At 47.9% G+C, this 14,563-nt stretch overlaps 1 protein-coding gene across 1 annotated transcript in view; it reads left to right on the forward strand.

Moving 5' to 3' along the window:
* The first annotated feature begins 2,942 nt into the window (after positions 1–2,942).
* The window catches only part of TMEM116 (transmembrane protein 116), a 39,853-nt gene continuing 28,232 nt past the window's right edge, over positions 2,943–14,563 (forward strand). Inside the window, exons 1-4 of the mRNA XM_081871233.1 lie at positions 2,943–3,047; positions 5,503–5,549; positions 7,251–7,314; positions 10,846–10,986. Coding sequence (XP_081727359.1) covers positions 2,982–3,047; positions 5,503–5,549; positions 7,251–7,314; positions 10,846–10,986 — 318 coding nt within the window. The 5' untranslated portion in view covers positions 2,943–2,981. The remainder of the gene's footprint in view (positions 3,048–5,502; positions 5,550–7,250; positions 7,315–10,845; positions 10,987–14,563) is intronic.

Below are 14,563 nucleotides of genomic sequence, written 5' to 3' on the forward strand. Positions count from 1 at the left end.
GGTGAGCACAGCCCGCCACTTTGCTGGACGGCTGACCGGGGCTCGCTCGCCTCGCCTTGGGCTGCTGCTGCGATGGCAGAGGCAGTGGAGGGGTGTGCGCTCTGCCCCCTGGTGGCGCTTGGCGGGCTTTAGGTTGGGGGGCTGCCTCTAGTTGGCTGCAGGCGGAGGTAGTCTTATACGGTGATTATATCCCAAACTCTGTATTTTAACAGGAAAAGTTGGTCGTCTTATATGCCCAGTTGTCTTATAGGCCGGAAAATACGGTATTAGGAAAAATTTCCCTTCGGTACATCCTTGCAATTATAAATATTTTTGATTTTCAAAAAACACACTTGCAATAATAGGAAGCAAAGAGCAGGACTATAGGGGCAGGTCTCATATAGCTGGGACTGGTGCTTTTTTTTTGTTTTAACTTGTTTTTATTGGGTTTTGAAAAGGGGGAAAAATCCCAAATCAATATTTTCCTTTAATTCTTAAGAAACAGTTAAGCAGAGGCGCCTGCCTAAAAAGACCCAGTGTGTTCTCTTAGCTTTCTTTGAGCCTGGGCTAGGATTGGTGTACTCACAAATCTCCTTTTTTGTGCTCTTCCCACCCTCCCCACTCTTGACAATTTTGTTGCGCAAGTCATTCATTCACTGGCATGTTACAGAACATTTTTGTCTCGCAACCCCTTAAGGGAGGAGCTTATTCAGAGCCCAGCTGCATCCTTAGGCCACAGGCCCATCTGGTCCAGCATCCAGATTCCTGCCGTGGTCCAGCAGATGTGTCCAGCAGACTCATGAACAGAGGATGCTCAACTGCCTTCCACTTTTGTACCCAGCAGTGTATCGAGGTACACTGCAGTTGTCCGCGGTTGGATTTCAGTGGTCAGCAAACTTTTTCAGCAGGGGGCCGGTCCATTGTCCCTCAAACCTTGTGGGGGGCCGGACAATATTTTGGAAAGAAAAAAAAATGAACAAATTCCTATGCCCCACAACTAACACAGAGATGCATTTTAAATAAAAGGACACATTCTACTCATGTAAAAAATGCCGATTCCCAGACTGTTTGCAGGCTGGATCTAGGAAGGCGATTGGGCCGCATCCAGCCCCCTGGGCCTTAGGTTGCCTCCCCATGAATTTAACCGGGAGGTTTAGCCACCTGAAGTCCTACCCACCATGAAACTGCCTAATTTGTCTTGGACATATTATTATATAGTCAAGTGGGATGCAAATTTAACATTAAAGCCATATGGTGCCTGTGATTATATTGCCACATTTTGTCAGGGCAAAACTTGGGGGCTGAGGTCTCTGCGCTTCCCTCCCCACACACCAATTTGGCAGAATCAGTCCCACTCACAAATGCAACAAGGCTAGCTTACTACGTTTTGAAATAAGTGGTGCACATTACAAGACTCTTCAGTCCAGATTCTAAAATCAACCAACTACCCCAGTTAATTCAGATTCCAGAAATTCATTCCATGCCATGTGAATAAGTCCCCCCCCCCAGCAGTAGGTTTAGACAAGGGTTTCCCAAACTTGGGTCTCCAGCTGTTTTTGGAACTACAACTCCCACCATCCCTAAGCTAGCATTACCAGTAGATTTAATCAACCTTTGCCTCCTTACGACATTTGCCTAATCAGCGCAATGTTCAGAGGATATGATTAATCCTGGTTAATAAAATAAAATAAAAACCTCAAGTGGTCTATATTTATAAATATTACTTGTCGCAGAGATGACAGGGAAAAGACGAGGCCATGATCCATTTAGAGCAGTAGCATAACTGCATTGGAGAACATTGCGCGGCAACCAGCAGATGGAGATACTGAATCATTAGTAGAAGAGACTGCAGTTTAAATTCAGGGAATTGTAGCGGCTGGTTTCTCGTATTACCGTATTCTGGAGGATTGTGAAAAACAGGTAGGTAGCTGGGGGTGCTGTGGATGCACAATAAATTCTGGAGAGCAGCAAAATAAGAGTCCTCCCCAGGCGAATGGATGGCTTTACCCCTGGCGCCGGGTCCGCATGGAAGCTTAGAATCCTAGAGTTGGAAGAGACCACAAGGGTCATCGAGTCCAACCCCCTGCCAAGCAGGAAACACCATCAGAGCACTCCTGACATATGGTTGTCAAGCCTCTGCTTAAAGACCTCCAAAGAAGGAGACTCCACCACACTCCTTGGCAGCAAATTCCACTGTCGAACAGCTCTTACTGTCAGGAAGTTCTTCCTAATGTTTAGGTGGAATCTTCTTTCTTGTAGTTTGGATCCATTGCTCCGTGTCCGCTTCTCTGGAGCAGCAGAAAACAACCTTTCTCCCTCCTCTATGTGACATCCTTTTATATATTTGAACATGGCTATCATATCACCCCTTAACCTCCTCTTCTTCAGGCTAAACATGCCCAGCTCCCTTAGCCGTTCCTCATAAGGCCTCGTTTCCAGGCCTTTGACCATTTTGCTTGCCCTCCTCTGGACACGTTCCAGTTTGTCCGTGTCCTTCTTGAGCTGTGGTGCCCAGAACTGGACACAGTACTCCAGGTGAGGCTTAGAGATCGTAGACCCATAGTGCTGCAAAGGGTTCCAAGGGTCATCTAGTCCAACCCACGGCGATCACAGCCTGGGGCTGCTCCTGCTTTTGATCTGCAGAGAAATTTCCTTGCCGTTTCTTCCCACTTTTATCGAGGGTCTTTTTCCCTTTCGATTTGCTCTTTGGTTTGTCTAAAAACCCTCTTTTCCCCCATTTCACTACTTCTGACCTTTTAAAATTCACGGTCCTTTTTCCCCTTCCATCATCATCCTCATCTTCATCAACAGCATCATCAAACCAGACTAACTTTCTGCTTTCCCCCTTTCTCTCCACTCCCCGCTCGTCGCCTGGTTTCCCCTCCTTTTCTCCAAGGGGGCGCGGAGGTTGCGCGGCTTGGGGCGGGACCAGAGAAGGAGAGGGGCGGGGAGGAGGAGAGGGGGCTGGCCGGCCGCTCCCGCGGCTGCTCCGCCTGGCTAGCATGGCTGTCTCCGCGCCCGGCGCTGCCTCCGCGGGGCTCCGCACCCAGGACGCCTGGTCCCAGCAGGTAAGCGATGCCCTCCCTCTCCAAGCAGACCCCGCACCTCTTTGACTCCAGTCCTTTCTTCCTTCTCGCCAGCCCAGGATCACCCTCGTTTTTTCCCACCAGAAGTCAGCCCCCCCTCCCCAAATTTGCTTTCTGAGCAGAGAAAAGACCCCTTTCTGAGCAGAATGGGGAATTTTGCCCCTCAGAAGAGTTATCCATGCCTTTTCCAATGGAGAAACCCACCGCTGCTTCTGGTGTCCCTTGTGCAGGCTCCCTGCAGCCTAATCAGGTTTCTAGTCCTCTGCGTGGAAAGATCCATCCTTCCTCCGCTTAGCTGCCCCTCCCTCTCCCTTCTGTGCCCAGGTTTAGCCATCCAGGGCTACTGGTCCTCATGGCCATGTGCTCTCGTCAGGATCAGAGGTATAATATTCTTTATAGCTTCAGCAACAACAGCACGCCCTCAGCTACACCGGCAATATACTCAGGTTGACGAAAACGTGCAATGGTTTGGAGGCTGTGGCCAGAATTAAGGTGCCCACCCAAACTCTTAAAATGCTATAACTTAACAGGCAGCGGGGGGGGGGGGAGGGCGGGGCGGCGGATATGTATCCAGAACAAACTAGAGGAAATAGGGTAGCTGAGACAAGTTTCCTCCTGCTAGATTTCCCTCGTGCATTTTGCATTTTGCGGGATTCTCCATCAGGATTCTCCAATTAGCTTTGCAGGGAAGGACTCTACATGCGCAAACGTTAGTAGGATGACAATGAATGCACATATCCTGTTTGAATTTGGAACTGCTTTGAGCCCTTAAATGCTTTTAAAAGTACAGTGGTACCTCGGGTTACATATGCTTCAGGTTAAGAACTTTGCTTCAGGATGAGAACAGAAATCGTGCTCTGGCGGTGCGGCGGCAGCAGGAGGCCCCATTAGCTAAAGTGGTGCTTCAGGTTAAGAACAGTTTCAGCTTAAGAATGAATTAAGTACTTAACCTGAGGTGCCACTGTAAGGCGAATGCACAGCAGCTGGAAAGGTTCAAGCTATGCTTCAGTTAGCAGAACTTGGATTCGAGTCTATCTTCTGTTAACGAGGCAAATACAGAAGGTTGCATTTTTAAGTGTTGCCTTGTTTGTAAGCCTCCTGGGGCACATTTATCTATTGGCAGGCAGCCATGAAAATCTAAATAGTAATAAAAATGATAACTTCCTCGGGGCATAACTATGGAACTCACTGCCACAGGATGCCCTGGCATTGTGCTGCCTGCTAGCTCTGATGTTTTTAAAAGTGGATTAGCCAAATGCATGAAGGATGGGGCCATGAGTAGGTTATTAGCTCAACGGAGCCTTCATTTCAAGGACATCAGAAGAGCCTGACAGTGACTCAGACCACAGGAAGCCCATCTAATCCAAGTCCCAAGAGGCCAGCTGGATGCCCCAGTGGATATCCCGCAAGCGAGAACCTGAGATCAGTAGCTCTCTCCCTACTTGTGATGCTCACCAGGGGAATTCAGTTAGTTCCCAATGCTGGCATAATACATGACCATCATTGTCAGTAGCCGTAAAGGTAAAGGGACCCCTGACCATTAGGTCCAGTCGTGGCCAACTCTGGGGTTGCGGCACTCATCTTGCTTCATTGGCCGAGGGAGCTGGCATACAGCTTCCGGGTCATATGGCCAACATGACTAAGCCGCTTCTGGCAAACCAGAGCAGTGCACGGAAACGCTGTTTACCTTCCCGCCAGAGTGGTACCTATTTATCTACTTGCACTTTGACGTGCTTTCGAACTGTTAGGTTGGCAGGAGCAGGGACCGAGCAACGGGAGCTCACCCCATCACGGGGATTCGAACCGCCGACCTTCTGATCAGCAAGTCCTAGGCTCAGTGGTTTAACCCACAGCGCCACCCACATCCCCTGTCAGTAGCCTTACGTTCCACCAAATTGCCTAAATGCATTTTAAAGCCATCCATTACTACATCTTGTGGGAGCGAATTCCATAGTTACAGCTCTGTGCCGTGTGAAAAATCCCCTTATTTATTGCATGTATTTCCCACCTTTTTCCTCCAAGGAACTCAAGGCGGCATGCGTGGTCCTCCCCGTGACCACACTGGCTCTGAGTATATCCACATGTTCAGCCCCTGACCAAGTGCAACCCACAATGCATTGCTTTGCCAGCCTGGTTCCCTCTATACGTGCGGAACTACACCTGCCATCAGTACCAGTGTCATGTGGCCATGCATGCTGAGGCTGATGGGAGTTGTAGTCCAACACATCTCAATCTGGAGGACACCAAGTTGTTGAAGGCTGTATCATAGAATCATACATCTGGAAGGGACTCTGGGGATCATACAGTCTAAGCAATGTAGGAATATGCAGCTGTCCCGTACGGGGATTGAACCTGCAGCCTTGGCCATACCAGCACCTACTGAGCTATCCCGTGGTCATGCAGGGATACATCTCATTTTGCTCTCTCTTCTCTCCAGATCTTTCCTGTTATCCACTGGATCCAAGCAGTTATGGCTTCTTTGAGGTACTGCAAAGCTTCTTCTTTCTAAAGATGTAAGCTGGGACTGATGGAGAACCTCCCACCAGAGGCTGGTCTCTCCTTTTAGAATAGCTCTGAAACTCTTTGAGGATTTGTTCCCTTCTCTTTTACTGGCCGTTGCTGATGTTCTTTATTTACTTATTTTGAAAGCCTGTTGTGAGTCACCTTGAGTGTCAGAGAGGCGGAAGATGAACGTTTTGAATGAATGAAATGAAAATGTCACCAGCCAGCAGTTTTGACAAATTAAAACATTTTCTCTGTCCCTGTTGGCCTTGAGGTGCATTTGTGCAAAGACCTCTATGCACGCTTTGGGTTTCCACATTATCTTTGTGCCATTAACTTCAGCAAAAGTTGGCAGGTGCAGATTTTTTGCATGATGAAGAGAAGTACCGTATTTTTCGCCCCGTAGGACGCACTTTTTCCCCTCCAAAAATGAAGGGGAAATGTGTGTGCGTCCTATGGGGCGAATGCAGGCTTTTGCTGAAGCCTGGAGAGCGAGAGGGGCCGGTGTGCACCCACGCCTCTCGCTCTCCAGGCAAGCCATGGGCTCCCACGACTTGCGGAGAGTTGCCTGCATGCTGAAGCCTGGGCGCGCTGAGCTTAGCGCGCCTAGACTTTGCGCAGCTCTCCGCAAGGCACGGGAGCCCGCACTGGGCTTCCACGGCTTGCAGAGAGTTGCCTGTTCTGCGGGCTGGGGTAGGGAGAAGCTCGGGCTTCCCCTGCCCCAGCCCTACGCCTGGGGGGAAAATAATTTTTTTCCCTTTCTTTCCCCCCAAAACTAGGTGCGCCTTATGGGACGGTGTGTCCTATAGGGTGAAAAATACGGTAATTTTGGTCGCCTTCTACTGTCCGCAGATCAAGCCGCTGCTAAAAGCACAGTAATGAGTCTTGGGGAAAATGTTGGCAACCCTTTCCACATGCCAGTCCTTTTCATTCATTGTCTAAGGCAGTGGAAGCTGGAAGTGGCAAGGATTAGGCCGTGTGTGTGTGTGTGTGTGTGAGGGAGAGAGAGAGAGAGAGAGAGAAAGAGAGAAAGAGAGAGAGAGAGAAAGAAATGCAAAAGCAAGAGCTCAAGCGGTCATCAACTTCTTTTCCTGGAGATGCTCTTACTCCAGGGGTAGGCAACCTAAGACCCATGGGCCACAAGCAGCCCATGGGGGTCATTTAACCAGCCCGCAAGCTGCCCCCAAACTGAGCCGCCCGCTCAGCGAGTCCCCACATGCTGGGCTAAACCAGCGCGGTGCAGGGACTTGCTTCTGCAGTGCCGGAAATTGCGTTTGCGCCGACGCCGGAAATCATGTCTGCCAGAAATCGCAGGTGCACATGCGCGATCTGGCCCACAGATGGATCTCTGCTGGAGTGAACCGGCCCAGGCAAGGGAAACCTTGCCGCCCCCTGTCCTACGCCCTTTAAGCAGAAATTCGGCAGATAAGCTTTCTCCATCATGCAGGCTCAATGATGCAGAAACTGTCGTCTACAGAATTTCTGATGGCCACCTGCTGTCCAAGGCATGAGAGCCCCACTAGAAGGAACGTTGGCAACAGTGGTTGACCTGGACGTCTCAGATTTCAGTGGCACCCTGTGCAATGCCAAAAACTAACACGCACCCCCCATGCACCTACTTCTTTCCCTCCGTTAAATGTCAGGTAACCTTCTGCTCATCCAAGCAACTCTTTGTTCCCACAGTGTAATAGGGTCCAGTTCGCTGATTGGTTATGCAATGCTCCAGAATACAGCCAGATCCCCCCAGGTAAGGGAATTTCTTTTAATGTTTTTTATTTTTATTGCTTTTTTAAAAAAAAGAATTAAGCTAAATTGCACTTTATGTAAGCAGCTCAGAAGGGAGGGGCAGCAATCTCCATGAAGAATGTTTAAAAATTTCAAGGGCATTCTTCCCTCCTAGTTGCTAAAACAAATATTTCACTCCAGAGGCTGAATCATCATCTTGTTTCCTTTCAGAGCAGCAGTCTAGAGCCCTGTTATAAGCTGTGCAAGAGCAGAGCCCCTGGCAAGAGGTCATCTCCTCCATTGGCAATTAAGCGGCTGCTATTATTATTATTGAGGGACGCGGGTGGCGCTGTGGGTTAAACCACTGAGCCTAGGACTTGCCGATCAGAAGGTCGGCGGTTCGAATCCCCGCGACAGGGTGAGCTCCCGTTGCTCGGTCCCAGCTCCTGCCAACCTAGCAGTTTGAAAGCACGTCAAAGTGCAAGTAGATAAATAGGTACTGCTCCAGCGGGAAGGTAAACGGCGTTTCCGTGCGCTGTTCTGGTTCGCCAGAAGCGACTTAGTCATGCTGGCCACATGACCCAGAAGCTGTACGCTGGCTGGCTCCCTCGGCCAATAAAGCGAGATGAGTGTCGCAACCCCAGAGTTGGTCACGACTGGACCTAATGGTCAGGGGTCCCTTTACCTTCTTCTTCTTCTTCTTCTTCTTCTTCTTCTTCTTCTTCTTCTTATTATTATTATTATTATTATTTTCATCATCATCATTTGCATTTATATTCCCCTTTTTTTATCCAAGGAGCTCAAAGTGGTGTGCATGGTTCTGCCCCTCCCCACAACAACCTTGTGAGGTAGGCTAGGCTGAGAGGCAGTGACTGGCCCCCAACATCACCCAGTGAGCTTCGCGGCAAGGAGACCAGGGTTCAAATTCCCACTCAGCCATGAAGCTCAGTAGGGTGACCTGTCGCTGCCTCTCTCAGCTTAACCCGCCTCACAGGGCTGCTGTGGGGATTAAATAAGGAAAAGGAATGAGCAAACCACCTTGAGATCCCCGGAGAGAAAAAAAGATGGTTGTATAAATGCAATAATAGAAAAAAAGACAAAGCCTTTCACTGCATGCCTATGCAGGGAATCCTCTCCTGTTGACTTTCTGTCTGTCATGCCACCTCTGTTTGTGTGTCACACTATGGCGGGGGACACACACGGTGAGCGAGGAAACCAGCAACTTTATTACAAACCTTGGAATTACAGCAAAAAAAAAGGGTTTTTATTTCATTCTTCATCCTTGAAACATGACACATGGCTTCAAGGATGCACTGGGTTCCCACAATCTTGGAGCCTTCAGATGTGGGTGCATTTTTTAGATGTATATTTATATAATTCAAAATATTTATTGCGTTTTTCAAATTTTGCATACATGCATGCTGTTGCTACAATCAGCATCTACATAGAAAAGGCCACACATTGACACCATACATTGCTAGGGTACCACTTTAAAGAGTTGCAGCTTCCCCCAAAGAATTCTGGGAAGTGTAGTTTTTTTAAGGGTAGTGAGGGACCCATCACAGGTTTAACACTCAGTTCCTCTCCACAGGGAACTGTGGGAATTGTAACTTTGGGAGGGGAATAAGGGGGCCTTCCTAACAACTCTCAGCACTTTTAACAAACTACAACTCCCAGAATTCTTTGGGGGGGCCATGGTTTTTTTAAAGCGGTATTATAGCGCTTTAAATGTATGGGGTGAATGTGGTCAAAGAGCAGGAAGACAACTTGGTGCATGTCAAATGTGAAGGAGCTCTTTTCGGGGCCCCATGGTTACTATGCAGTTTAACAGTTTCCTTACCCCAACAGAGGGATTTCAAAGGATGCTTGCAGGATTGGAACTTGTGTCCAAAACTGCTTGGTTATGAAGGCAGGCGATGGATTCCTCTCCCAGTGAGGGTCCTTCCCAGATTTTATGACCGTTCAAACTCTGTTTACAGGTTGAAACTTTATTTGCATCGGCCATAGCAATAAAACAACAATACGATATACAAAGGTTAAATATCTGCTGACCGAGAATCCATTTCCTGCCCCTGACGAAGTGGACTTCGGCCACAGAACCTTGTGCTGTAAGAAATTGGTTAGCCTTTCATGAGCCGCAAGACTGCTTGCTGCCAAAGACTAATTCATGTAATCTTGAAATGCTTGCCCCTCCCACGGTTGTTCCTGCTAAAGAATGGAATTATTTTACTTTATTTATAGTACTCATATACCATTATATCTTAGCCAGAGTGACCACGAGGTCCTTTCTGGGAAGGCTGCACGTTTGTTTGTGAGAAGCAGCTCAATGGGACAGATCTTAAAGGTTCGGCAAATTTGATAGGTCAATAGCAGTATTTTAACTGAAACCCAAAGGGCTGGTCCTATCATTAGGCAGAGTGAGGCCCCCGCCTCAGGCAGCAGGTGCTGGGAGCAAGCATTTCAGCACGTGGCTGTTCCTCCTGGCTGTTATCCTACCCACCAAGCTATCTCCCCTTGGTTGCCACCCAGGCTGTCCTGGACCCCCTAATCCAGTGGTGGCCAAACTTGGCCCTCCAGCTGTTTTTGGACTACAACTCCCATCATCCCTAGCTAACGACAAGTGGTCAGGGATGATGGGAATTGTAGTCCCCAAACAGCTGGAGGGCCAGGTTTGGCCACCACTGCCCTAATCTAGCCTGCTGTCTTGAGGGGTCGGGAGCAGAAGATGCTACCCCATCATTGGCGATGAAGAAGCAGGATTCAACCGCTGGTCTGTTTGGCTTCTGTACGTGGAATGGGGAAGGGGCACCAGAACTTAAAGCAGTGCATAGTTAAACTCTGGAACTCCCTCCTGCAGCAGGAAGTGATGGCCACCAACTTGGCCGGCTTTAAAAGAGGACTATACATTCATATAGGGACGTGGGTGGCACTGTGGGTTAAACCACAAAGCCTAGGACTTGCCAATCAGAAGGTTGGTGGTTCAAATCCCCACAACAGGGTGAGCTCCTGTTGCTCGGTCCCTGCTCCTGCCAACCTAGCAGTTCGAAAGCACATCAAAGTGCAAGTAGATAAATAGGTACCGCTCCAGTGGGAAGGTAAACGGTGTTTCCGTGCGCTGCTCTGGTTTGCCAGAAGCGGCTTAGTCATGCTGGCCACATGACCCGGAAGCTGTACGCAGGCTCCCTCGGCCAATAAAGCGAGATGAGCGCCACAACCCCAGAGTCGGCCACGACTGGACCTAATGGTCAGGGGTCCCTTTACCTTTTTAGATACATTCATGGAGGAGGACAATGCCACAGCAGTGTAGCGTAGTGGTTAGAGTGTTGAAATGGGACCTGGGAAAGACCAGGGTTTGAATCCTGAACTCAGCAATGAAGCTCTGGGGGGCAGCCACTGCCTCTCAGCCTAACCTGCTTCACGGGGTTGTCACGGGGATTAAATCAGATGGAGGCGAAGAAGCCATGGGCTCCACCTTGAGCTCCCTGGAGAAAAAGGTGAGTTGTGAATGCAGTAAATAAGGAAATAATAACCACTCCCTCTCCTTCTTCCCCAGGGACGGCCTTTGTTCTACTTGAGCCTCTTGGATCTCTTTCTGGGCATGAGCTGGCTGTTCGGGGCTCTCCTCTACAATGAGGAGGCTGCCACGTCCGCAAGCCAGGAGGCTGCTTGCTACAACCTACAAGCTACAGCAGAGGTAAGAAGGATGCCGGCACTTTGGCCTGTTTCAGGGATGGAGAGTGGGTTTTTTTGCCTGTGGTGCTAGCAGCAATCTGCCTAGGGAGCCAAGGTGCTGTAGTGGTTAGAGGGTTGGACTAGGACTTGGGAGAGACCACGTATAGAGACCCCTCATAGCCATGTTCCAGAGTCTACTTTATCTAGACAAAGTTCAAGATAACTTCAGTCCCATTTAAAACAAATACAGTGGTACCTCGGGTTACAGATGCTTCAGTTTACAGACACTTCAGGTTACAGACTCTGCTAACCCAGAAATAGTACCTCGGGTTAAGAACTTTGCTTCAGGATGAGAACAGAAATCGTGCTCCAGCAGCAGCAGGAGGCCCTATTAGCTAAAGTGGTACCTCAGGTTAAGAACAATTTCAGGTTAAGAACGGACCTCCAAAACGAATTAAGTACTTAACTCGAGGTACCACTGTAGATTACAGGTGGTCAAGCAGAAGGCCATTAGAGGCAGGGCCTTCTATAACGTGGCTCCATTTTCATGGAAAACACTCCGTAGAGAAGCCAGTCTGGTCCCATCACTGTTAGCCTTCTGCTGTTTACTAGGGATGTGGCTGTTGTCCCAGGAGGCTTTTGGGGGCCTAATTCTACCCTAATTGTGCTTGGTTATTTTTTCCTGCTTCTGATACAGTTTTATTGGGTTGTTTGTTTGTTTGTTTGTTTGTTTGTTTGTTTGTTTGATGGGGTTTTGTAACTGTGGACTTACTAGTGCTCTAAGAGAACTGGTCTTCCTTTCCCTACCCCATATTGTTAGGTGCCATCAGGTTTTCCTGTTCCCCCAAAAAGCAGAATGCCGTATAAAAAAATAATAATTGACATGATTTGAAGGCATCTGAAGGTCTGAGATGGTCTGCTGGAAATTGACCAGTGATCAAATGGTCAGTGCTCCACTGGTCCACCTTTGGAGAATCAGGACTTCCTTGGACAATCTTTACAAAAGCAAGACAGCTGTCCAATTCTGAGACTGCCCTCGCTTTTCTGGTGCTTTGCAGACCGGAGCATTGGGAATTTCTCTTTGGTTGCGCCAGCTGGAATGTGTGCTGGCTTGGTGCTGAGCTGTCACAAGAGGTGTGGTTTGGTAAACATGTCAGGCAGCCCTGAGAGGGCAGGGGTGGCTTCAAGGAGCTGAGCCAGCTTCTGAGTAGGCTCTTCTAGACCAGAGCTTTCGAAACTGTGCATCGCAACACGTTTGTGTGTTGGTGTGTCACGCAAATTTTCCCCACGCTCCTCCCGGGGCTGGAAAGGCGTTAGTTTAACCTCCGGCTTGCTAGTAAAACTGAATTACTGTGTTGTGAAATGATGCATGTCTAAAAAGTTTGTCACCAACATGAAAAGTTCGGAAAGCTCTGGGTTGGAGACAGAAGACAGTTGCCTCTTTGATTAAAACATACCTGTTTGCCCCCAGAAACTTGCAGATCAGAGCAGCGGTTGTTGTAAGGCTGTGGGGTTGGTTGGGTTTTGCCAAGTGTTTGTTGGAAGACGCTAAACCAGGAAATTAATCTGCTAATCCCAGAACTGTCTGCTCTGACCGGGGTCTCAGGCACCACTTGATAGGTGAATTGCAAAGGTCTCTTGTTTGCTTTGGGATAGAGCGAAACCATAACATGGGTCTGTGCCAATAGACTTTACCTGGCAGTGAGCAGGTGCAAAATTGCAGTGCACTTCCTGGAACGAACATGCAGAACACGCTCTCAAGGGAAAGCAGTAACTGGTGTTCCTGTGCTGTGCTCATGTGTTTTGTGCCTTTGATTCCGGGGTCCAAAGTGTCTGTGATCCCAGTTTGGAAGCTAGAGCTAGAGCTAAATGCTAAATACCCACCTCATAATTGGGGGGGGGGGGCGTATATTCAGAGCCGGTCAACCTAATATTTCAGCATCTGAAATTTCTCTAGACCAGGGGTAGCAAGTGTGGTACCCTCCAGATGTGGCTGGGCTCCAGCTCCCAGCCAGGATAGCCATTGGCCCGGAAGGATGGGGGCTGGAGACCAACATCTGGAGAGCATCACATTGGCTACCCCTGCCCTAGATCCTAGGGAATCCTATTTCTTAACATAAATAATAACAATTAATCTGTACAAACTGTTGAGATTTCCAGCATATAATGCATCGGGGGGAGCACAATTTATTTATTTATTATCTATCACAGATAGCCATTTCCAGGGAAGAATACAGTTCAGGTCATTCTGTTCATGATAGCTATACATCCTATACGCTTTTAAAATGTGGCTCTTTTGGGGGGCAGGTTATTGCATTGTTGTTTTTGTTTTTATTATATAGAATGTTGTTTTTATGTTGATCTTTTCTGTGAACTACCCTGAGACCTTCGGGTATAGGGTGGTTAATAATAATAATAATAATAATAATAATAATAATAATAATAATAATAATAATAATATAGGCAAAGATGCTTTGACGAGTTTATCTTTAAGAGCAGACTCATTCGTATATTGCCCAAAAGGCCACCATCTTGCATAACATGTGCCCAGTTTTCTTGTCATTTTTATCGCTCCTGTTATGAGTTATTTTCTTACTGGTAGCCAGTCTCCAGATATTCTTAAACTTTAAATCCAGGTATACTCCTGCTGGCCTTCCAGGTTTCAGAGAGCTGTTCCTTGTGAAGAGGGAGTGATGGTTAAAGTACTCTAGGAATAGTAGCTCTGGGAGGGGGAAAGGAATCTCTTAACATCTATCAGACCTGTCACAACCTACAGTTCCCAGGATTCCTTGGGGGAAGCGATGACTGTTTAAAGTGGTATCATAGTGTTTTCAGTGCATGGTGTGAATGTGGTCTGAATTAGCATGAACCTGGACTACTCCTTTACAAGCCCTGCTGTAGGAGTCCCTGGTTAGAATCACTATATTCTTTCTTTTTAAATGACAGTGGCCTACTGGTTTTCCAAACCTTCAAGCTTATTGTTCCACATGTATCATCAGTCATGCCAGGAAACCCGATCTTCCTGTTTCTGTGTTTTCATTTTTTCCATTTGCTGGCATGCAGCACATCTGGTCTTTCTGACATTTCCCCCAGTCCCTAGTTTGCTCTTGCCTTTAAGAGAGCATTTGAATTATTCTGAAGCTGTTTACACATCTGAAGGAAGTTGGAGCATCTTGCCTGTATACAAAAATTGCCCACAACCCTGTTTAGAAGCAAAATGCTGAATAAATATAGGCAGAGCGTTTAGCCAAACCACATTCCTGGGCTCTGCACCCAGAAGTTCGTCTTTGAGGCCCTTTGTAAACTGCCTCCTGCAATCAGTATGCGAAGGGTGCATATGTGTCTCAAATCAAGTTAAATCTGTATCTGTGTGTAATTTGTGTAGGTAATTTTGCAGAAGAATCTAGTTTGCCAAAGTGGGAAATAGGATACTGGATGCCTTTGGTCTGAGTCAGCAGGGTGCTCTCTTCTTAGGTTCAGAAAGTGGTCAAATGTAAAAAATTTGTTTGAGTAAAGCAAATACGTTCCCTTGAATTCAAAGTTAATGCATGTGTTGCTTTCAACTACCAAAGGGCACGTTTGTGGAGCAATCTAGCCAG

This window comes from Podarcis erhardii (genome assembly GCF_964252035.2).
Source record: "Podarcis erhardii genome assembly, chromosome: 7".
Classification (NCBI taxonomy): Eukaryota; Metazoa; Chordata; class Lepidosauria; order Squamata; family Lacertidae; genus Podarcis; species Podarcis erhardii.